Below are 25,981 nucleotides of genomic sequence, written 5' to 3' on the forward strand. Positions count from 1 at the left end.
CTTCATCGCTTCATCGCTTCATCGCTTCATCGTTTCATCGCTTCATCGTTTGTAAAAATCGGCTGGTGTGCGGTGGCCTTTAAATAGATGGAGCCTTTGTGTTTGGCATTTGTTTGGCCTTTAGATGGAGCAACTTAGAAAATCTTAGATGGAGCGCCTTTGGTTATACATTGTTTTTCACATTGCCATTGTGTTTTCGTGTTGTGACGTTGCACCGCGCTTGATGCAAAAATTTCCCACTTTTTGGATGTTTTTAAACGTGGAATGTGAAAAAAATAAAACTGTGGAAAAAAATAGCCATGCAACGTCGTTACGTTACGTGTCATGATCTGTAGAATGTTCCGACCAAGTTTGGAGAGGATCCGTTGAGCGGTGCGGAAACGTATAGCCGGACACACAAACACACACACAGACAGAAATTCGCCAATTTATAGTAAGATTCTACTGCGATCCACAGTGTTGATTTGTCCACAGTATCCACAGTATTTCATCAACTAAGACAACTTTGCAGGAGACCCCTTGCCCCCCCCCCCGCCGCGCTAGCAACGGCCTTGCTTTGTCTTTCGTGTCGGACACACGCACGCACGCTTACACACGCACAAATAAACACACGTGCATAAGTATACAAGAACACGCCAACAACGTCAACGATGTGGTGTGGTTACTCTGTTTACTTTCAGTGCATTTTGGTGTCTCTCCATTTCGGTGCCCTTCGGTCTTTAGACGAACCGGGTAAGTAACTGTATCCGTCTGTGGCTATAGAGATAGATAGACTGGTACTCGCTCCCACCTCGATTCAACGAGATCTATCGAGCCATCGAGTAACTAAGCCGAGAGTGGGACCGGGTACCAGGCTATAGAGATAGACGGATTCGCTCTTTTTGCTCTAACATGATGCTCTCTCGACCGTGTAGAGACAGAGCGCCAGTCTATAAGCTAGATGGCAGCACGTAATGTAAACACATGAATAATTATCTTCACTCGCAGCATAGATAATCGCAGCAATCAATGATACGTAAACATACATAATATATCCTTGGATACAATCAGGTTTCAGGTACAATGCAGAGTTTCTTACGTCCGCGGTAGAAAAAGCTGCGAGATTTGTCTTTTTTATGACACTCAGTGCGGATGACTACTGCTAAAACTTCGTAAGGGCGTGCGCATTAAGGTGTTATCTCAGTATCTGTTGAATTAGTAGCGGAAATCGCCGATGAGTAACCTCTTAGTCTTACACATGTTGAACAATATCAAGAAGCATTGTTTTATGGAGAAGAGACTTGTTATATCCTAAGATTTCTAGAAACAACATGACAGAGTGAGTATTTTGACAAATTTGTCCAATTTTGATGGATGCATGAGGCTTCGTTAAATGAGGCATATATCATATATATATGGTATTGCATGGTACTACCTATACTATAGTATCCTGTATTCCATAAAATAAGATAAGATAAGATATTATTATTAGATAACTTCATAAGATAAGGGGTTCGGAATCGGCGGCCGCCATATTGACCCGTAGGAATTACTAGGAAAGCGGAAAGTGGGCTGGCTCTTGCGCCGAATTATTATGAGTTGCTTTTCACATTGTGGGTAATGTTGCTGCTCACCCCCACATCGGGGAAATTTGTTTTACAGGCATGACATTTGATTGACATTTGACATGGCAAACTTCATAATGTTGTTCTTCAGAACGAAATTTGCAATGAATTATGTTTATAATATTTTCTCAATAAAATCTTACACTAAATGATGAGTGAGATGAGCAATAGCTCAACATGTGGTTTTTATCATGAATGGTCTGAGTGTCCAACACTTGCATTTATGCAGCAAATACGTGGTTGAGGAGACTAATGGCATCACTTCAGAATTGATGCCTGTGGTAGCAATACCTCTGCAACGACTGGAAGACCACGATGTCTCTGTTCTTGCACACGACGTGGTTCATTTGACTCTTCACCAGGTAGGTAAAAATCAGTGATGTGTTATCCTGTTAGCACCAGGATGTGAAGTTAGCCACGTCCCACCAGGATATCCTGGCCATTAATTTAAAGGATTACGTGAATAACATGTTTATTTTACAGGCGGCTCGGGATGGCGATCCACAGCAGCTGGCAAGGCTTATCGAATTGCTGCCTGACGTGTCTCGTGCCATCAACAAAAATGACGAGAATGACATGACACCACTGCACTATGCAGCAAGGCATAACTATATAGACATAGCCAGACTACTAGTAGACAGTGGCGCAGGTATAGTTTGTAGTTGTGTCCCTATGTACAAGGCAGTGTTGCCAAGTAGGGTAGATGAGATATTCTGTAGATTCTGTACAGATATTCTGTAGGTTGGCATGCAATTGGACCATATGATGAGGTGATAAATGACAACTAGTTCTTTATATTAATACTTGATTTTCTTTAGTTTTTCTTGCGTTTATTGTGTCATATTTCTCTATTATTATGCACTGCAGATGTTATGTGAATGAAATCACAGAACTAAACAGCAATAACACTAGTAGCAGAAATAGAAACAGTATATAGCATCAGCAGCAGCAGTAGGAATAATAATATTAGCATCAGCAGCAGAAGCAGTGACATTTGCTGGAGCAGAAATGGAAGAGCAGTACTTGTCAGATAGCCAACCTTTGCAGTAGTTACATATGGTTTTATATAGATGTAAACAACAAGGGCACAGATGGACTGGCCCCACTGCATTATGCAGCCAGACGGCATAGACTTGTCCACAGAAAAAGTCTGGCGGCCATCATCAGCCGTCTACCAGCAGCAAAGGTATGAGTAAAACAGGCTTGCATATTACATGCAAGCCCATATATACGTGAACAAGATAAACCAATCTTACTGGTGTGAAGTTCTTCTCAAGATTGCATGCTGAGAGCATGGTGTTCCCAACTGGTAATATAATATAACGAAAGCAATTCCTATTAGTGATGAAACTATCCTTTTCAATTATCTTTGGCCAAGTTCAGCCATTCTTATTATATACTCATCTTTATGTCTTATCTCTGCATCTCTTTACTGTAAGTTGGTGCGATGCTATCATCTGCTTTTCATTTCTCTTCCATATTCTGCGCTTTTGTTGCATTTTGGCTTGATTTGCGCTATGCTGCTTCCAAGGTAAAAGCCCTTGCTAACAGTCTTGTGGCACTGCGTTCAAGTCAACATAGCAGCCAACAAGGATCCCAGGACATTGAACCTGTGCCTAACCTGAATGTAATACAGGTTGGTGAGCAGAAAAAGGCAAGTATTACCCTCTTACAGCAAGTAAGCACTTACTGCAAGCTGTGGGAGTTTGTAGTGATATCTTCAGGAGTGTCATAATATATCATGACATTCCTGATATCTTCCATCTGCTGCCTGCTGTCGCCGTCAACCATTTGTTTTGGTTATTGTTGCCATGGTAACCAGTTCCCAGATTTTATTTGGGACAAAATAAAATCCAAACGAGAGAAGCGTTTCCGTCCAAACTCGCACATACGGTGCAAATAAATTTTTGGGCAAATTTGTTTTGCAAACAAGTGGACAACCGCTGTTTTGAAATAATTATGGTACACAATTTATTATCCGAAATTCTGAAAACCGTAAAGCTCCGAAAACCGAAAGGTTTTTCGTGGAGGTCGTTTGCACACCAAATCTCGCGTTTGGCGCCAAAACTCGACCTGGCGCGACCCACGCTCAACCCATTATTGAGTCAATTAATTGTGTCTTATCGCTCCTATACTGCCTACCAGTCAGACATGCCTTTGTTGCTCGCTGATATTTTTAATGTTTTTTTGTGTGTGAATTTGAGGACGTGAAATGTCAAAAGAGCTTCAAATTCCCCTATGGGTAATAGTGAGAAACAATTTGAGTTTTAGTACTGGCTAGTTGCAGGATATACGGTATGTATATCTGAACTGTAATACCATTCCGAAATCCGAAAAATTCAGAATTCCAAAACGTGTCTGATCCCAAGGGTTTCGGATAATAGATTGTGTACTGATGTGGCAGCTATGATTAGCTCATCTGACATAGTCAGATGCATCTTGTAGAATCGCATGATTGTCTGTGCGTGCGTGCGTGCGTCCGTCCGTCAACAGTTGGGCACAAATCTTAACCGCTCGACGTACGGTCACGATATTGGGGGCGTGCGGGGTAATCCGAAAACGAGTTGGGATGTCGAAGCTGGGGTTCAAAGGTCAAAGGTCAAGAGGTGTAAAAGAAGGGGGAACATTCCCTCCTTAACTTAAGGTATAGGGAGAAAATGCAGAATTGCGGCACAAATCTAAACGGCTCAACCTAGGCTCGTGATAGTTGGTGTATAGCATCATGGTAGGAAAAGCCATCACTGTGCCGAAATTGGAGGTCACAGGTCAATGGGGCACAGGGCAGATTTTAGACATTTTCTGAGGACATGGTCTGACGGAGCGATTGAAAACCTTTTTGTTTCAGCGGTGACCTACCATTTTTATGGCTTTATTGAAAGGACCATGAAATGTACTTTCCGCTGACATGCAAAGAGTAAGTGTCGGATAACCTTTTGACCCTCAAGAGGAGGGTTAAACATGGATTTGTTGACTGTTAACAAAGGACTGAACTGCTTTTGCTATTAGAGCCCCCATTATATGAATTTTTACTTCGTTTCTGAAGAGCATGTGTTCATGAGCTGAAGAGCATGTGTCCTTTGACCATTTGCCTCTCCTTGGGCTAATCTATGATTTGTTATATTTTATGAAATTATGAAAAATATAATGGCTTTAAAAAGCTGCATCTCTGTTGGATGTAATGTACACAGATTCATAGTGCAATTTAAAATTTAAAAAGTCAGTCAGTCAAGATTGAAGTACTAGTTTCTTTTTTTGTAACTAGCAAGTAAAGTGCATGTGGCAAAGGTAATAATATCTGTTAGAACACTTAATGCATGTTGTTATATTTACAAAAAATATGTGATGATTATTAGCCCAAACTATAATATTGATTTCTATAACAATCTCACATGTTTCTTGGAACTATGTTGTGAGAATACCGGACATTGCCACCAATAAATTATTTCAGTAACCACAGTGATAATCACAAAGAAATAATTTGTACCAGCTATCTTGGTTTTTAGATTCTAGGTTCTTAATCTTAGATCCATGACTTCATGGAAAATGATACTTCATAAAGTTGTGATAGAAATTATTGTATCACTATCAGAGTATCAGACACATAAGAACTGGTGATTTGTAGGACCAAAAAGGCAGTTGTGGATGGAGAAATTTCTAGTGTGTTGGGTTACATATATCCCCTGCTACACATGGGAAGGTTTTGAAATTATTAAAATTATGAGATTTTCCTAATTTTTCTAGCAAGGCGAAGATGAAGATCAGCCAACTGTTTCAACTGATGTTACTAACTCTGAAGATGAAGATGAAGAAGAAGAAGAAGGGGCCAGTGAGCAAGAAAGTGTCATCAAGTTTCTCCTTAGCAAGGTGATTATACATCTCATTCAGCTGTCATGATTGGTTTCTGCATTGGCTACAAACAAACAGATTTAATCGGACGTTTTCAGGATAACGCAAGTTATCCTGTAATGTCTTTTTGAACACTATTTCTACCCATTGACGCATGCACCATTTCACAATTCTGCTCAGTTAGTGTGGGGTCATAAACGAACCACACATACTGGACTCGTATGCTAAGAATATAGCGGTAGTGAATTTCAGGTAAAAAGGTATAATTTCATTTTGATGAGAGATGAAGGGTAAATCTGTGGTCCATTTCCGTTTCATTTCTATTTGTCAGTACTGATTGAGATAGATAGTGAGAGGTGAAAGGAGAAGAAAGGAGATACAGAGAGGAGAAGGGAGAGAAAAGGAGTAGAAATTGTTAGCGTTCTTCGCTGATACCAAACTTACATAGAATATATATTCAGTAATTTTACACTCGGATGTGTAATTTCATAACAGTATGTAGAATGCTTAATTTTTATGTCTGTGCGTTTTTCTTTGGTAGGGAGCTCTAGTCAACATTAAGAACATGTACGGGTCGACACCACTGCATTTTGCAGCCATGCGTGGTAATCTAGAGGCAGCTGTGGATCTGATACAGTTCGCACACATTGACATTGAGGTTCGTGTGTGTGTGTGTGTGTGTGTGCGTGCGTGCGTGCGTGCGTGCGTGCGTGATTGAGTGCGTGCGTGCGTGTGTGCGTGCGTGTGTGTGCAGCATTTAAAGTAACTGATAGCCAATGAAGCTTCGGTAATCGCTTACGAATTGCAGGAGGTTAAGTTCCTGGAAAATGCCGCGGGGATTGGTGTGCATGCGTGCGTGCGTCCGTGCAGGCATGCGTGTATACAGCTAGATGGACGGATGGGTAACCAATAAATGCAGTATGTGTACGAACTTACATAATGTGTGTTCCTCCATAATAGGCAGTGGACAAACAAGAAAGCACAGCGTTGCACCTTGCATGTGTGTACGATCATGTCATCGTCGTTGAAGCCTTGCTAAGTGCCGGAGCCAAGCTGCGTGCTCTGACCTTCGATAAGAGAACACCTCTTCATCTAGCTGCCGTGGAAGGTCACACACTGATCATGCAGATGTTGCTAGAAGCTGGACATAATACCGAGGGTTGGGCTATTGTGTCACAAGTATGTTTATTATTACTTGTAAGCTTATGTTCTATCCCACCGTGTGTATAACGTATGTGTCACTGCCAGATAACATAGTGGAAACAATTATGTAACAACTAACTTGAAAGGTTGAATTGTTTGTCTGGCCTGCCTGTAATAATAACATTTGCTTTTTGGATCATATTTATTCACATATATGATCTTGAGTTGTCTACATGGCTGTATTATAAAAATTCTGAAGATATTTATGTGTGCGCGTGTGTGGCTTTGAAACGGTTTACAGATGGTGACTGACCAGGACTCTGAAGATAGCACTGCTCTGCACCTGGCGATTGATGGAGGGAGCTATGACATATGCGAGATACTATTACAGAATGGTAATGTGCTGCGCAGTAATGCATTGTGCCACGCGCATTGGGTGTCCATCTTTGTACATGCAGAGTACTGCATTGGTATGGATAAATATAGATCAGAAGTAGATAATAGGGAAGGAGTGTGACTTCAATAAACATGGGAAATTCGTCATTTACTAGCCTTAGAATACCTACGATTTACTACGCGTAACTCAACCAACTTGAGCTCAAATCGTACACAGTACATTCGCCTAGCATCGTGCGAAATCGTTTCCTCATATATACCTGCAATACGGAGATACAGACTAAAACGTACGACACGATTCTCCATTCTGTTGGCAGCAAACCGAATCCATAACCCGCCTAACTTGAAACAATAGGCAGCTACTAACAACTCTTGCACACTCTTGTGCCCTCGGCGATGCGGTGTGGCTCGCTGGGAGATTGGAGCTGGAGCTGCTGCTGATTGCGGTGGGCGTGCGTGCGTGGGCATACCAGCTGTAAATAGATTAGCTCACCGAGTGTTGCGTCGATGTCCAATCTTCCAGCGAGCCACACCGCATCTCCGAGGGCACAAGAGTGCGCAAGAGTCGTTAGTATAGCTGCCTATTGTTTCAAGTTAGGCGGGTTATGGATTCGGTTTGCTGCCAACAGAATGGAGAATCGTGTCGTACGTTTTAGTCTGTATCTCCGGATTGCGGGTGTATACGAGGAAACGATTTCGCACGATGCTAAGCGAATGTACTGTGTACGATTTGAGCTCAAGTTGGTTGAGTTATGCGTAGTAAATCGTAGTTATTCTAAGGCTAGTAAATGATGAATTTCCCTTGTTTATTGAAGTCACACTCCTTCCCTATTATCTACTTCTGATGTAGATGGACTCTTTTTACGTACATTAACAAAAACATGCTTCTTCCAACTGTGCACTGAACTGCAAACAAGCAAATTAGAAATAGACTTTTACCATCAATCGTGTTCTTAATTAATATAGACTCCATGTACTCTTATGAATCAATTTTTCTCTTGTCAAATTCAACTGAACATTTTTCTTCCAGGTGCAGACGTGAATACACACAGAAACCACTACAATCGACCGCTCCACTTGGCGGCACATTTTGGAAACCTGCCTATTGTGAAGCTGCTTCTTCAACACAATGCCGTCATCGACACTATGAATGACACACGTGAGACACCCTTGCATCGTGCCGCCGCCAATAACCATGGCGACGTTGTCGTCTATCTTATCACCAAGTACGTCTGCTAGTGCATTTCGTAAAATAATGTAATGTTAACATTGTACACAAATTTGAATGCTGCGTGTTACATTATTTAGCAATATATGTATGATATTATAGGTCCAAATGCAGCAGTATAGGCTTTTCTGTGATCACAATTGGATGCAAGGTTATTGTGAATGAATGCTTGTCCTATGTCGTGTTATGGCAGGTTTCATTGTGTATGTACCCAGTCACTCGCTTCTAATTTGTCACAACTTTTCAGGATTTGGATACGTTTTCAAAATAAGTGACAGTAAGGTATGCTGTTACCATTATTGTTCATATAATATGTAATTTATTTACAAACTGTCTCGATTCCTTGTCCTACGTGTGACTCTGACTGTGTCCTCACATGTGTTCACAGCGGAGCCAGAATTGAACACAAGAACACGGACAACTTTACCCCGCTGCTCACTGCTGCTTCTCTTGGCCACACCGAGGCCATACAGCAACTGCTGGAATACAAAGCCAACATCGCTGCTGTGGACAAAAATGAAAAGTCTGCCGTCTATTGGGCAGCACAGGGAAACCACCTGGAAGCACTGAAGGTGAATCAAATGTCACTGTGATTATCTTACAGGATCTACATCACATGCTTCCAAAGTTATCGTGGGTCCAGTGTCAAATGTATACTCCATGTTTTACTGTTATAGCCTCCCTGTTTTAGCTGTGTTTATTTTATTTCCTACAAATATTAAATGTAACCAAATATCTAACGTTTACCTAAATAGCAACGCTTTTTTGTTGTTGTTATTTGTAATTATTTTTATGCATGTAGTTTCAATATAAATATTTATCAATATTTTATAATAAAATTGGCATCATTTTACACAGGAGCTGCTCAGCCACTATAAGTCTCGGCGTAGGATAAACTGCGGTGATCGTGTTGGCGTGACAGCACTCCACATGGCGGCTCAGAATGGGTTCCGCGACTGTGTTGCCCTCCTTCTAAAACACGGCGCGACAATTGATGAAAAGAACGAGTGGGAAAAGACGGCACTTCACCTGGCAGCTCAGGACGGCAGGACGAAGTAGGCGAATGTTTCTGTATGACTATTTGTATGTGTGAAACATTTCAGCTTAGCCACCCAGAGCAAATTAACTGAGCCTGTACTGTGGGACAAATTGGTCTGGTTATGGATTAGTCGAAGCCTACACATAACCATGTGTGTTTATTTTCCTGCCGTGCTGCATGATCTCTTAGCTTCGGCATTATCAAAAGTTTAGATCGTAAGGTGGCTGCGGCGATGGTGGTGCTGGTGGCGGCAGCGTCAAGGGCGGCAATTCTCTCGCCGTTGTTGTTTTTGTTGTTATGGTTTTAATTGTTTTTCATCGCAGGACGTGTCAGCTGCTACTGCAGCACAGCCACATGATCGTCAGCGATGAGGATGAGGATGCGAACACCCCGCTGCACCTTGCTGCGTTGGCCGGACACAGAAACATCGCACGTCTGCTGCTCAGATACGGAGCAGACGTGCAGGCAAGGTATGACACTACTAGTATCTTCTGCAAATAATATGTGAGGCTGGTGTGTATAAGAGGCTAGCTATGTAAGGCCTAAATTTCTTTTTTGCTTCTAGTATTTGCTTGTCTTCAGGCGTATTGGAACAAAGATTTTTTGCTGACAGTTTTACAGCCTTGAAATTTTTTCCGATATGTTTATGAGTGTGCTACCTCTTTCATATATATATTTATTAACATGATATTTTCTTTTAAAATTTCCTTCAAAACACAGCCGAACCTTTCCTCAGAATCCTGAATTAACCAATGGCCTTCTGTCTTATTAGGATGATATGTAGTCAGGGACAGAAGTAAATGTGCATTAGCTGGTCATTCATGGATGGGCTGTCTCTCTCCCTCCCTCCCTCTCTTCCTCACTCCCTCCTTCCCTCCCTCCCTCTCTCCCTTTCTCCCTCTCTCCCTCTCTCCCTCACTCCCTCCTTCCCTCCCTCCCTCTCTCCCTCCCTCCCTCTCTCCCTCCCTCCCTGTCTCCTTCCCTCTCTCCCTTCCTTTCTCCCCCTCTCTCTCTCTCTCACCACCGCAAGTAAATTGTATTTAACGCGAACCGCTGAAAAACTCTCTGCTTCGTTGTTAACATCTCTCTAGGAACTGCAATCTGTGGGCGCCGCTTGACTGTGCTGCTTACCATGGCCACGTGGATGTCATCGAGGTGCTGCTTGAAGCTGGCTGTAACGTGGACCCCACCGACATATCAAAGGTATGTATACGTTTCTATTAGGGGGACCCCACCGACATATCAAAGGTATGTGTACGTGTCTATTAGGGGGACCCCACCGACATATCAAAGGTATGTATACGTTTCTATTAGGGGGACCCCACCGACATATCAAAGGTATGTGTACGTTTTTATTTAAGTATGTGTTGCTGATTCTTGGTTCACATTGGGCTCAGCATGCCAAATGTTATATGTTGATAGAAATGCATTGTTTAGAAAGAAATGTCACTTAGTGGCAGCACACTGTACTACGGAAAAATCTTTGTTGATTTTTATTTCGCCGTGTAGATGTCAAAAACTCAGCTAGCTTTACGATTATCGCGTTTTCTTTGTTTTGTAATTTGTGCAGACCACGCCTCTACACCTGGCCTGCACCAAGGGCCATGTCACTTGCGTCAAGATGCTGCTGAGATGGGGTGCCAGCGTGGCGTACTGCGACAGCGATGGCTTCAACTGTCTCGATCGTGCCATCAACAGCGGCCGTACAGACGTAGCCATGGCGATTATCGAAAGCGCGGCGTGGGAAGAGTCACTCAGAAACGACACAGTGAACAAGGCGAATGGACGTCGCCAAACGCCCATGAGAAAACTTATCCAGAAGATGCCTGGTGCGTGAAATTAAGGGGTGTGGCTTAATAATAGTGATGCTTAGTGTTCGTAAGCAGAGTTGTCATGTAGAGTACGATTATGCCATTTCTGCTGCACATTCAGCCAAACCATCTTTGTGTTCGAAGTCTATAGGAACGGCCTATTAGAAGGGTGCCAATTAAAAGTAAATTAGTGTATATCACTATTTGTAGCTGATTTTATTGTTGAGTAGGCTGACTGAAAGTCACATTTATTAGTGTTGCAGTTTCCATAATGACATCCTAAGCCAAATGATAAGATTAAACATTTTAGAATGTCAATAAGACATTCATGATATAGGTTAGCACAAGTTTGGCCATCTCCATTTGTATCCCAAAAGCACACCTTCATATGTTTATCGATGCTAATTGTATTGGTTATATTAAATCAATCTTGTATTACTGCTGGCAAGTTTACTGAACCTTTCAGTCAGAACATGCTATAGCAGGCAATAACATGCATGCATCTGACGTCCCTATAGCCACTATTTAGCTGATAGCTGTATGAAAATCATAGTATCATATCCACTCTACACTGGTACTTCTTTCTTAGTACAAGTACTTCTTTAGCAGTAGGGTTAGGGTTAAGTATAGCTTTGTTGTGCATTAGCTATATCTCTATTCGTTCAACGTTTGTCTCAGATGTGGCAGACGCTGTGTTCACTAAGTGCATCCGTGCCAACAATGTTCACTCTGAACATCCCCACTACCAACTCACCTTGAACTTTGAGTTCCTCGACGACACCTACAGTGTCTGGACAAAGCCAACAATACCCTCTAGTGGCAGTCTGCACTCGTAAGTACATTGCTTGATTCGCTAGAGCTGAGCTGATCCAACATGGTTTTGTTTATAACTGTAGAACTGATGTGTAATTATTTATCTGGTTCTGGGGATACTCAGTACCTGAGTAACAACGGAAGGAAGGTAACGTGAATCCAGCACAAGCATTGGGCTTCTTGTGTCGCTTAACATGAAGGATTGTGTACGGCTGCATGACCTTCATTCCTTGGGGAGGTGGGTTGCACTGTTTAGACCTCATAACGTAGATGACCTTTTTCTCAGTCTTGCAACCATTTGTTTAGCAGCTTACTAGCAGCTCGCTGACTGTTCATCCATCGGTTTGGTAGTAGAATGATGAACTGGTAATATAGTGTGATCAATTTCTGAATTATAGCAAACTCAGAGATTGGCATAGACCAATGCTTTTGGGTCATTATATGATTAAATTGACTAAGTCTCGAATTTTCTATAGTAAAATTTGTAAAATTTTTGTTGCCATTTTTTTACATTAAAAGTAAGAACTAACGGGACTATAAACGTATTGTCAAATACTTACTTGATAAGATTGTTTCTCAACTAGTTAAAAATCCAAAAAACCTGGACGATTTGATATTAGTGTTCCTAACATTAATTGCTTGCTATGGGCTATGTATGAGCCACGAGTGTATGCATGTTCACATCGAACAATATAGTAAAATAAGAAGTATAATGCAGCAATTTAACCATAAAAAGTGAACACAATTACTTGTATTTTGTGGAAAAGTGGAAATATTGTTATTTTTTTACTATTAACGGTGACGTAATTACTTTAAATATTACTGATACACTATGCACAGGGAAGGTATAGTTAATGAACTTTATGATTCTCTTAACCTTAAGGTACCTTTGCAGTGTTTTGGCAGCTATAGGCCTGTTTAAAAAAAATTGAATGGCGACAGTGGCGTCACATGGGAATATAAAATTATTTTATATTGTTTTCGATTTATAGTAGTTATTTTGATGAGGATTCAAGTCATATTTTACCTTTATTATTTTTAATAATATTTTTTACTGTTGTTTAGAAAGTAATGTTATGGACAAATTCGTTAAAGAGAAGCCCTAACCACAGTACACATTTATGACTTATGTGTATATCTTAACACTTTCAGAAGTAACAGAAATATCTACACTGATGAGGGATATCTCACGACAGAAGCTGCGCCTTACACAGAGGAGCCCAGTTTGCAAAAGTCCAACCACCCACTGATGATAATGGTAGGTGTATTGCATGCAGTACCTCACATTACTTTGGTTTCTTACGTTTCTCTTTGGTATTTTATTGGTGTATTATAGGTAACCTCCCCTCCCTACTCTCTTCCTTTTCCAACATGCAAAAATATTCAAAATTTAGGGATCTCTATAGTGATGCATTTGAGCAGAATAGAGGCCTTCTGCTATGGTACAGATACATGTTGTGCAAGTGTGCATGGGAAAAAGGTGTAATGAAAATTGCAAATCAATAAATGAGCGCACCTTTACCAGAATGTTGAAGGTGAAGTTGCCAATTTCTATTCTATTTATTCCACATCACATACTGGAAGGTGCTCAATTTTATGGGGGTATTAAACAGCAAAACAATGCACATTTTTAAGTGTTATGTCAACATGATTGATGTTTTGCCATCGCTGTTGTAAATGACAGGTGAAAGCAAAGAGGGAGCACTTACTGAGTCACCCCCTGGTGACGATGCTGCTGAAACGTAAATGGGCGCGCTTTGGGCGCTGGCTATACTACAGCAACCTATTCGTGTTTCTCATCTACCTTTCGTTCCTGACGAGCTACCTGATCATCACTGATCCACCATTTACCTACAGAATGCAGTGAGTAATATTTTATTAGCTGTTATTGAATTAATAGTAAAATTTACTAGTGCATGCACGAGCAATAATGATATTATATAATACATATATATATATATAGATATATATATATATATATATATATATATATAGAGATAGATATATATACAGGGTGCGAAATTAACGGGAGTCCGGAGTCAAATACTCCCTGATTTACTGTCGGACTCCCTGATTTGACATATGCAGGAGTCCGTGTGACTCCCTCAAAATTTTGCCATACTAACTAGTTCGTTCCGGAGCACGGCCTCGCGGAATTACTGTATTTTTTCAGCTAATGCCCAAAGAAAATTTGGCAGACGTGCAACTGCATGAATCTTAAAAATAACCACATGCGTATTAATATCTTTAATTTTGAACCACAGACTGCGGACTAGCTCATTTTGCTGCGGACTCCCTCTTTTTGAGGGTAGGGAGTCCGTTGGACTCCCTTGTTCAAAAGTTAATTTCTACCCCTGTATATATATATATATATATATAATATTGATTTTGGCTATGTCACTCTTGTATAATTATGTGGCTATTTATAGGATATCTGCTTATTTAGTGTCATAGGTAGTTTTCACGTATAGTTTGATAAAACTATTCTGTCTAGCACATATCTACTAGACCTTCTATATTTTAATGTTTATAATTCTAATTCATGCCACTCCCCTGCCTGCAGAATGCTGGCAAACTCAGCTGACAACCAAACAAAATTCAACTGCACAAACTTGGATGGGATAGATTCACCACCAAGGAGTTCTATGTTTGAGAATGTAGCCAAGGTGGCCATCATGATACTGGCTGCAGTGTTTGTTCTTAAGGAGGTATGTGAATCCTAGTAGGATCATAAGGCTACATCTTGCTATACTTCAGTTGGTTTTCTTTTCCTTTTAAAACTTGAACGTGCCTATGGTGGTCGGACAATGGAGCCCTCCATCATATAGGTTGTAGAATGATCTATCAAGCTATTTGTCACATTTTACTTGTAGACAATTATGTAGAATAAATTTAGAATATCAAATAAAACATGACATATAAATAACTTTCTGTGATATAATGATTGTCTCATCAACAATTTTTGAAAAAGTGTAATTGTAACTGTTTAATTATAAAATTATTGTTTCTATCATATAAGAAATATCGAGCAGAGAGGAGATGCAAATGACAGAATAGTCATGAAGTCCTGTGAAAATCACGCAGTCAATGTGCAGTAGGTGTATCATGGCAGTTGCATAATTTTCGCTTCATTTTCGTAATAGGTGTTTCAGATCTGTGCTTTTCGAAAGAGGTACATTGCGTTGGAGAATCTAGTTGAGTGGGGATCTTTCATCTCAGCTCTGTTACTCGTTATAGACTTCACAAACTGTTCAAAGCAAACAGGAATAAGAGAGGTATGTGCAATAAGAACTACAGGAGCTATGTACAGGGAGCTTTATTTAAGGAGACGATACACATGAAGGGGCACGTGCAACGTCTAAGAAGGCAGAATAAGATCTACACTTGTAACAATACGTGGTAGCTAACGCCACCTATTGTTGTGATGTGAGAGTGCTCGAGAGAGGATAAAGATGGAGACTGTTCCTAACACAACCTAACAAGTCCTACCACACGGGGTTCCTTCGTTGTATTTTTATGAGTTGATTTATAACAATTGGTCATGAGAAATATTCAGGCCCACTGATCAAATTAGCCTTATGCTATATTTTAATGTGTAGATGGCCATGCCATGGGTCTTAATTACATTGGAATGTTACATTGCAGGACTGGCAGTGGCAGCTAGGAGCTATTGCTATCTTTCTGGCTTGGATTGACCTGATCCTTTTCATACAGAAAGTGCCTCAGTTTGGAATTTATGTCGTTATGTTCACATGGATCTTCTCCACATTTTGCCACTTCTTCGTCGTCTTCTTTCTTTTCATCGTCGCCTTTGCCCTGGCCTTCTATGTGCTTCTACAGAACCAGGTAGGTCCACAACATTCAGTCGTATCCTCTGCAAAAAAAGCAAGCAGTGCAGCAGTGCACCGCATGCAATACACTAGCAATCTTCAAAGTCGCCACTTTTTCCTTTTCACTTTTTGATTTTGTATTACACTTAGTAGACATCAACATTGCAAACTAACTCCTATTGTCGTTTACTTCTTTTGTCCAACTCCTCTATTTTAAAATTCATTTTGTCGGGAAAGCTTATCGAGGCCCGTTTCGTACTTTTGCCTAGCTTCCTTTCCGCGACCCGTGGAATTCAATACTGAAAACAACCATCATGATGATCGGCGAATTTGAGTACGACGCCTTGTTCAACTCTGGGTCGACGGACGAGGGGCAGATAGTGCACTACGAGATCACCTATGTCATCTTCGTCATCTTCATCATGATCATGACGATTCTGATCATGAACTTACTGGTAGGTAGTGTGCAATCCTAGTTTGGGACCCCTGCATATATAGTTCCCATATATGCTAAATTAATCCAGGGTACTTGTAAGCGGGAATCACCCCTACTCGGGAAGTTTGATCGAACCACGAACGAACTTAATCGATTTTGTCGTTACGTCAGGTCGGTCTGGCAGTCGATGACATCAAGGAGGTGCAGAACAATGCAGTACTGCGTCGTCTTGCCATGCAGGTGGAACTCACGCTCGGTGTCGAAAATCTGCTTCCACATTGGCTGCGCAAAAAGTATGTGCCATTGGCCGACTAACCGACCAAGTGCATGCGCTAACAGTGAATTTACTATGTACTGAGATGAATTTTTACTTTGACCAGTCTCACTCCTATTAATAAAACTGATTATCTGTTACCATTTTCGTAATAGGAATTTTCAAAAAAGCACGTGTTCTCTCTCTTCCTCTCCTCCGTAAAAATAGCACCTATCAAAACCTGCTTTTTTCCAAAATTGTGGCATGATCTGTACCTACTCTGTACTAGTTACGCTGTGATGTTTTTTTGCAGCCATGTAAAAAATTTTATGTTTTCACATTGCCATTATTGATATTGTCAGCTTTGGTCTCATTGTCTGTGTTCTCATTAATGTGAAGAAATACAAAAATTACATGCTTACATTTTTCGTATACATAGTTGAAACGTTTAATGATTTATATTTTTATGGAACGTTTAAAAATGGTATCTTCTGATTCACCATCGTTTTGTATTTGGCCTGGCGTTTATAATTACTCATTAAATAAGTTCATTCGGTTGGTAGAATAATATAAATAACAAAGTTAATTTTTACTCAACCGTGCAAATTTGAAACGTACCGCTGACGTTTCACCTCCTGTCAGGAAGATTTCTCAAAGCAAACTGATGTTAATCAGTTTTGACCACCAGATGGTGTGGTGGTCAATAGCTTGTCAGCGGTACGTTTCAAACCAGCACGGTTGAGTAAAAAAAATTAACTGTTATTTATATTTGTAATTACTTCTACATTAATAGGTTCATAGTTAAAGAAATAGCAGTCTCTCCGAACCTCTATAAGACTCATAAGTGGACGCGGATCTTCTATAAAAGCACAACAGACAAGGAGTCTTTTGCGACTTTGCTCGAGGGTGATCAGGTAACTGTTGGTTATACATACGTTTACTATATACAAGCAGGTGGCATACAACCGGTGTTGCTTTTAATAGTGTATTTTCTCGTAGACGTCATAGTATTATGACACAAGTGTTCAAATGCATACGCCCTTGTGCGTACAACATTGTGAAATGAAACGAGTACGTTTAGTAAGAATAAAATACTGCAACCAAAACACAGGTTCGTTGTAATTCTGGGGATCGATCACCTGATGACCTTTTACTAACTCTATCTCTCACCGATTTCAGAAAGAGCTACAGTCCCTACAAGCTAACCACGACGAGTTGCAGCGTAGCATCGACGTCCTGCAGTCTCGCATGACGCACGTAACTCGCCAGAATGCACGCGTCATGAGCCTGCTCACTAACATCGCTCGCGCCCAGAACATACCGTGGGAGACCGAGGATAAAAACGAGCAATTTGAGTAGCCGCGTCGTCGTAGGCGTGCGGGAAGCCGGAAACACAAAATGGCCGTTCGTGTATTCGTCACGGCCAGCGAGTGAGTGCGTTTTCGTAGTCACGTACAAATGACGACATGTCTGTGGATGGCCGGATATCATAAGAAATATCTGCCATCCATTCCTAGTCATTTAATAAATGTAGATGTTGGCAACTGCTATGATTGTGGATGGCGTGATTTCATGAAAAATATTTGGCATCCGTTTCTATCCATGTTATATATATATAGATGTTGGTACTTATATAAACTAAAATCAAATCAATAACGATTTAGGTATTCTTGGTGGACGTTAGTGTGCAAGTCAAATTCACATATATTGACATATGGGTTTTAATAGGGGTTACATTTGTTGGACGATGACGAAACTTTAAATGATTGATAACCGCGTCTTCATCATAGAACTAATTTTGAAATACGGGTTTGAATTGCACGTGTCCATTAATTATTGCACGATGTGCGAAGTTGTTCAAAAAATTGGCCACTGAATAATTTTACCACCAGGGAAGAAATTTCACTACGATGCTGATAGCAAATGCCTTGGTTGCTTTATTTGCTGTGCATGGTGAACTAAATTTGAGCTTAACCCCAAGTGGGCGTTTATCTTACCGCAATCAATTAAAATTCAAACCTGTGTAGACCATTAATAACATATCTGTTACGTATATAATCAAAAGCGTATTAAGAAGGTTCTTCTTTATACTTATATCTTTTTCTCGTATAAGAAGGCCTTCTTTATACGCTCTTGAAATAATTAATAATCTGCCCATAAAATAATCTATGTAGATTGCCGTGCATATCAATGTTTATCATGTACTAATGAGTGGGTGCATGTACACGTGTTAGCAGACACTATTGTGTGTGCGTGTGTGCGTGTGTGTGTGTGTGCGTGTGCGTCTGCGTGTGCGTGTGCGTGCGCGTGCGCGTGCGCGTGCGCGTGCGTGCGTGCGTGTGTGTGTGTGTGTGTGTATGCGTGTGTGTGTGTGTGGCGTGCGTGCGTGGCGCGCGCGCGGTGCGTGCGCGCGTGCGCGTGTTCGTGCGAGTTTGCGTGTGTGCACACGTGGAACACGTGTGTGCACCTTGTTGAAACGTCGTACTCTGCAGTAAATGTTGTGAACTTAATGCTGTATTAGGATTTGAGAGCGGACTAACACAAGGTGGTTTTCCCACTGCTCGTCTGAAATGAACCATAAATCGTGGGCAATAATCTAGTCTCAGGTCAAATAATCTCTGTTATCCCTGTTACTCTATACAGATAAATTGTGTTAGGGATTATATTGAAAAGCATCATAATTGCACCAATAATTTCACTGGATCTCATAAATTTACCTTTACCAAGTTCGCAAACCGACCTGCGTAGTGCTCATAGGCTGCGTTCATTTGATCTATTATCAGTGGCAGCAGAAAAGTTTTATTTTATTATAATTATTAATCAAATACATGCAACGAAATGGACCAGTAAGTATCAGGATCTTAGCCAGAACTGGAAAATGAATAGTAACTAATTTAAAGGACCAGATGTATTTTCGAGTAGTATTATATGTTCGGATTTCGATCGAGAATGTGTCATAATGTGACAAGTGCAATCTATTTCTATCTGTAGGGAAACGTGTTTATATATATTCTGTTAATAATTCGAGAGTTGAATTTACAATTAACAGGCTTCATCATTGAACCCTACGACTAGCAACGACATTTTCTTTATGCATACTTTAGAAATATCATAATTGTATCCTACATCATCAATTTTATTAAATAATGTATTGATTGCGTATTCTACTCGATATAGTATTTGTGACACAGATTTCGATTACTTAAAATTATATCTCATTTTTAGCTCATCTGACATAGTCAGATGCAGCTTTAGAATTCGCATGATCGTCCGTTCTCCGTTTCTCCGGGCGTCCGTCCGTCAACAGTTGGGCACAAATCTTAACCGCTCGACGTACGGTCACGATATACGCACATTGGGCGGGATTCGTCAAAACGAGTTGGGATGTCGAAGCTGGGGGTCAAAGTCAAAGCTCAAGAGGTGTAAAAGAAGGGGGAACATTCACTCCTTAACTTAAGGTAATAGGAGGAAATGCAAGAATTGCGCACAAATCTAAACGGCTCGCCCTAGGCTCGTGATATCGTGATAAGCATCATGGTAGGTAAAGCATCACTGTGTCCGAAATTGGAGTCACTAGGTCAATAGGTCCAATGGGCACAGGCAGATTTTAGAACATATTCTGAGACATGGTCTACGGAGCGATTGAAAAACTTTTTGTTTCAGGCGTTGACTAGCATTTAATGGCTTATGAACACGCCGCCAGGACCATGAAATTCACTTCTGCTGACTATGCGAAGAGTAAGTGTCTGATAACCTTTTGACATCTCAAGAATGGTTAAACATGATTGTGACTGCTGTTAGAAAGAATTGACTGCCGGTTTGGCTATAGAAGTCATACATGCCTGGAGTAGAGTCTACAATGACAGTGAAAATTCAAAGCTAAATTTTGGTTAAAGAAGGTTTATGCTCCTTAAATCGTATAATTATATGGCATCGTATGCATATGTTAAATGTAACGTATTGCCACTGCCAGTGCCTGCTGCTAGGCAATGATGACAGTGTTGACAGTTTTTGCCTAGCGTTAATTGGTCGTGTGCAGTGCGCTCTCTATTTGCAGCCTGTAGGCCTTGCGTAGTAAATGTGATCTTACCTATTCTGTCCTTTGCAGAAGTTTGCTACAGGCATACTACGTATGATGGAGTCCATCTTAATCTGAAGACACTTTAAACTGTTACGCGCCATCTCGTGCAACTTTCAAAACGATCCAACGAACATCTTTTGAGAAGGTCCTGATTACCATCTCCATGTGCATCGCCACTGTTTCGTCATTTATGTGAACTACATTTGACAACACGGTTACTAGAATCCACCACATCCACACACAGAGCCACGCGAAGTAGACGTTAATTACGCTGTCGCTATCGCAACGTTTAATAAGCAGCTTAACTATGCATCATTTTATAGGATGTAATACAAAAACAATTGGTTTCTTTAATAGTATCATTACCTATATATATATATATAGATATATATATAGATAGATAGATAGATATATCCACCGAACTTGTACCTGTTAAAATATGTTTGAACTAGTTAAACATTGAAAGGTTTAGGGGATATCATTCTTGTACGGATATTAGTGAATTGGGCGGGATAGCGGTTCTTATGTGAAGTGCTTGCATCACGAGTGTTTGTTCATGTCGAATGGAATGGCAAACAGCATGTAGAACAAAACAGTTTAATCATAAACAGAAAACCACAACTTGTTTCATAGTTTTTATTTCGCTGTTTATTTAATAATATAATAAGTTGTTAATTAATAATATACATATTATAAATATTTACTGACAGAACCAAATGAGTGTATGAGCATGTATATGCCCTCTAGATAAAATCGCCACAAATAGCACAGCTTAGTTCATTTCTATGCACTCGGCACGTTGTAGGCTCTGTAGTGTGATATATTTATCCCACAAAACATTGCTTCAAAAACTAAAAGAAATAGGATTTGACACATACTCTACAACACTGATTGATAAATACTTAACAGACAGAAAACAGAGAGTGCAAATTAACAACACCACATCAGAATGGGGGGCTATTGTTAGAGGAGTCCCGCAAGGTACATTACTGGGACCGTTACTATTCTGCATATACATCAACAATATACCAAACATACTCGAAAAATGTGAACTGACACAATATGCTGACGATACATGTATATATGCTACAAATTCAGATCCAAATGAAGCTGTTAATACACTGCAAATAAATGTGGAAAACAGGTATTCGATTACCATAATTTACAAATGAACCCAGACAAAACAGAATTCATGCTATTTTGCCCCAACAGTAATAAAATTGTGGACACTAACAAAATTGAGTTGGAAATAAGTAACAACTCGATACCACAATCGAGAACAGTAAAAATCGTTAGGTATGTATATAGATCAGCATTTAACGTGGAATGACCATACCAGGGGCGTGTACAGGATTTGTACCAGGGGGTGGGGGTCTAACCGTAACCCAAACTTGCAAGCACGCGAAGGGGTGGTCCGGAGGGCCCTCCCCCAGAAAAATTTTGAAATTAGACCCCCTTAGATGCGTTTTCTGCGTTCCCCCCTGTACACGCCCCTGCATACTGACTACATAGTAGACAAGATGAGTACAAGTATTAGCTTCCTCAGACAGATACGGGGTCAACTACACACAAACATATAGCTGCAAATATACTCGTCACTCTGCCTGTCGCATCTCATATGTGGAAATACTCTGTTTATAAATCTCCCCAAATCAGCTTTAGATAGACTAAACACACTACAGAATTATGCTCTACGCATATTATAACAGGTTATTCCCACAAAAACGCTACATCACAGAGACAGACAGGAGCAGCTACTAGAACTAGAGAGGAACTAAAAGTACCTCCAATCGAATACCTAATTAAATACCACATACTTATATTTATATACAAATACATCCACCATCTAAACAAACCACTTAGAAATAATCCCTTATCTTACCTGACAAATATTACATTAAATTCAAGGACACTTAAATTAAAACAAATAACAACAAGTAATATGTATGGACACAACTCACTCACTAAGGAGGCAATAAACCAATGGAATAAACTACCAATAGACACAAAAAGAAAGCCTTCACTTCGCCCATTTAAGAAAATGTTAAAAAATACAATTTTAACAACATATAGCAGATAGGAGAACAATGTTGCATTCTGAATGAATATGTGTCTATATTTATATAAATGTGTGTGTCTGTGTGCGTATATGTAATAAGTAATGTATGTAATGGTGTACGTATGAGTGTCGATATGGTACCTTAATCACTTTGCTTGTAAAGACTTTACTGAAGTTTTTTTCTGGTATCAATTTTTTCTTCATGTTGTCTTTCACTTTACTTGTACAGACTTTGCTGAAGTTTTTTTCCTGGTTTCTATTTTTTCTTCATGTTGTACGCACTGTTTTGTACTGTATCACTCAAAAAATTTATCATTTTAACTACTCAACACTTGCATTTATCAGTGTGTTTATATTTATTTAAATGTAAGTGTGCGTGTGTGTGTGTGTGCGCGTATATGTATGGAATATGTAATGTATGTCATATGTATATAATGGTGTACGTATATGATTATCAAAAGATGTTAAAGTGTACCTTAATTACTTTACTTGTACAGACATTGCTGAAGCTTTTTTTCTAGTTTTTATTTTTTTTTGATGTTGTATGCACTGTTTTGTACTGTATCACTCAGAAAATCTATCACTTTAACTGCTCAACACTATTTCATTTATCAGTATGTCCATATTTATATAAATATAAGTGTGTGTATGTGTGCGTATGTTTGTGTAATATCAAGAGTGCATAATAGAGATATATGCTCTATTATGCACTCTTGGTAATATGTATATAATGGTGTACGTATGAGTGCCAAAATGATGTTAAAGTGTACCTTAATCACTATACTTGTATAGACTGCTGAAGTTTTTTTCTGGTATCTATGTTTTCTTCATGTTGTCTTAATCACTTTACTAGTACAGAATATGCTGAAGTTTTTTTTTTTTTTTCATGTGGTATAGCATTGTAATTGTACTGTATCCGTCAGAAATTTTATCATTTTAACTACTCAACACTATTGCTTTTATCAGATTTTTTCTCCATTAAAAAATTGTCGTCAGTACATGTATTTGTATCTGAATTCATGTAATAAAGATTTAATAATAATAATAATAATATAGGAATCTCTAAAAGTGGCAACCTGATTATGTAAGCTGTTTACCGCAACCTGCTGTACGGTGCGTTATATATAATATAGGGCCATATATATATATATATATATATATATATATATATATATATATATATATATAGCTGCGTTCACACGTATACACGGCTTAGCTGGTACCGTACTTAGTTGGTGCTAAGTTCGGGATAAAATGCGTTCACACGAGCTACACGAGATTTTAGGCTTAGCTAGCTAGGTATAATATAGACTGGTACCCGGTCGACAGTTCCACACGCTACCCTAACGTCGTGCAGCGAACGGGTAACAGTCTAGTTTCACACGACAATCAATACGCGCCCAGCGTGGTGCCGAATATACGCGGCTTAGTTGGCGCGGAATATGATTCCGCGCTAAGCAAGCCGGAGCAATCGCGGCTAAGCAAGCCGCGTATATTTTAGCGTGTGAACGCAACTAAACTCCTCGTGTGAACGCAGCAATATATCAGAAGTAGATAATAGGGAATCTTCTATTATCTACTTCTGATATATATATAATGTATATGTATAATGTATATGTCTTACTATATAATATACTATAATGCGTATGCCTACTTAATATATTGACAGAAAGTTCACCGTACTCGCCACTCGCTGGTGAGTGATGAGTTCCTGTCGTTAAACAGTAATTTACTCGGCAACGGAACTCGGTGTTAAGGCGCTTGAACTTTGGGATTGAATGACTTCCTTAACGGAAGGTATCATTGCGAGCTGTGTTGGTGATCGGAGTAGCCATTCGCACATTTCCTATAACTTTCTAGAACTAACAGATATAACGGGAGCTGTTTCTCATAGCGATATGATAATTACGAAACCAGGGGGCCGTTGTCAGAAACATCGTTAGCTACTTTTAATGGTTAATGTTTTGATGTTTAATGTAATGTTTTAATTTCAATGTTAATGCTAATTTTGTTTCTGGCAACGGCCTCCAGAACTATAGGGATTGAGACTGGTAGAGCGGCTCTTCAATTGAAGATTGAACATAGGTGGGACATGTTGATCCATCATTATGCATACTATAATGACAGGTAATCATTTATCTCCTGATGGGTCAGGAAAACTATGCTAGAACTATTCTAGAATACAACACTACCAGGAGTTAGATAACCGCAGATATGTCTGCTGATACATCTGAAGCTATTTATACTAAAATATTTAACACTAATCCCACGACCCCCTTGTCTGAAAATTCTAGTGAAATTCGTCTGAAAAATGTAGGCGAGTATTATGTATGTAGGCGAGTATTATATGCGTGTAGTCGTGTAGGTGAGTAAGCGCGTAGGCGTTAGTATTAGATTCACGCACCGAGGAGAATAGATTCGTTGGACCAAGGAGCCTCCCTGCTGAAAACCTTGTTATTTTAACGGCAAAATTTTGTCATTTCCAACATTCTAAGATCGTTTTTAGAGCGTTCACATTCATACAGTGTGCTCAGTATTAATTAGTATACCAGAATAGATGATCAAAACTCGTCACCATCTATCCCTCTCCAGAGAGATATACGAACTCATGGTCTCTAAGTAATCCGCCTATATATAGCACTATAGCTCTATTGCGAGTTTTGCAGCGCCATAATTATAATAACTATCAATACGAGGCATAGATTGGTGGTTCATTAATGTGTTTCGCATGTGCAGCTAATGCGGAATCATTATATGATGCCGTAGAGACGCGTATAATTGCGGCACAGAATCTGTTCCATAGAATCTCCCCTACGCAGATGGGGATATATGGGTTTTCGGTCCATAAGTTAGTTATTAATGTGAGCTTTTGGCGTAGCTGATTGAAATGCGTGCATTTGGCAATATAATCAAGAGCTAATAATACTTAACAGGCTACTCGTCTATCTATCTCTATTCATGTGCGACCGAGATTTACCATACCGGCATTAAAGACCTGCTTGCTATTCAGTTGCACATTCTCATGACAGTTTTCATACCCAATCGTCGTCGCTGTCTTTCTATAGCCACACTTCATACACGCCGCTACAAACGACAGCATGTTCAACCAGGCGGCGCAAACGTCCGCTGCGAATCGCTTGCCGAGTTTCCTCTGCCACGTCTGTATAATGGCCGCCGTGAATTCGTCGAAGAAGTCCGGTGCGAAACCTAGGTCTTTGTAGTTCGTGTGCGTTTTTCCCAGTGTACACAGCAGCGGTTCCAACTCCAGCTGTAGATTGTCGAGGTGGTCCACCGCCGCACCGACCGCCTGCATAAACCTGAGCATTGCGAGAGAACAACTAGTTGAATTCAGAATAAATAAATAAATAAACAAATAAATAAATAAGTAAATAAATATATATATAAATGCATGAATAAATAAAACTGACGTAATTATTGCGTG

The 25,981-nt window shown here is 40.0% G+C and overlaps 2 protein-coding genes across 3 annotated transcripts in view; one reads left to right on the forward strand and one right to left on the reverse strand.

Annotated features, from left to right (window-relative positions):
* Positions 1–1,003: 1,003 nt before the first annotated feature.
* Positions 1,004–18,689, forward strand: LOC106813489 (transient receptor potential cation channel subfamily A member 1 homolog). The gene is made up of 25 exons (XM_014817635.1): positions 1,004–1,318; positions 1,834–1,966; positions 2,088–2,253; positions 2,675–2,790; positions 3,136–3,258; positions 5,346–5,468; positions 5,992–6,108; positions 6,411–6,629; positions 6,895–6,988; positions 8,020–8,215; positions 8,606–8,789; positions 9,076–9,272; positions 9,580–9,726; positions 10,348–10,459; positions 10,827–11,085; positions 11,746–11,899; positions 13,033–13,138; positions 13,565–13,743; positions 14,444–14,588; positions 15,024–15,155; positions 15,526–15,726; positions 15,980–16,165; positions 16,318–16,439; positions 17,193–17,313; positions 17,579–18,689. Exons 1-25 carry the CDS (start codon positions 1,311–1,313, stop codon positions 17,756–17,758), a joined length of 3,720 nt encoding a protein of 1,239 aa, XP_014673121.1. The 5' UTR covers positions 1,004–1,310; the 3' UTR covers positions 17,759–18,689.
* A 5,416-nt stretch (positions 18,690–24,105) lies between these two features.
* LOC106813237 (hemoglobin subunit mu-like) overlaps positions 24,106–25,981 on the reverse strand; it is a 6,246-nt gene continuing 4,370 nt past the window's right edge. Inside the window, exons 2-3 of one of the 2 annotated variants that reach the window (XM_014817336.1) lie at positions 25,466–25,856; positions 24,106–24,118 (exon numbers count right to left, since the gene is read on the reverse strand). In XM_014817336.1, coding sequence (XP_014672822.1) covers positions 25,496–25,856 — 361 coding nt within the window. In that variant the 3' untranslated portion in view covers positions 24,106–24,118; positions 25,466–25,495. Of the gene's footprint in view, positions 24,119–25,226; positions 25,857–25,981 lie in introns of those variants that run through there. The other variant, XM_014817330.1, reaches the window with a different exon arrangement.

Source organism: Priapulus caudatus, unplaced genomic scaffold, assembly GCF_000485595.1.
Source record: "Priapulus caudatus unplaced genomic scaffold, Priapulus_caudatus-5.0.1 Scaffold23, whole genome shotgun sequence".
In the NCBI taxonomy this organism is placed as follows: domain Eukaryota; kingdom Metazoa; phylum Priapulida; class Priapulimorpha; order Priapulimorphida; family Priapulidae; genus Priapulus; species Priapulus caudatus.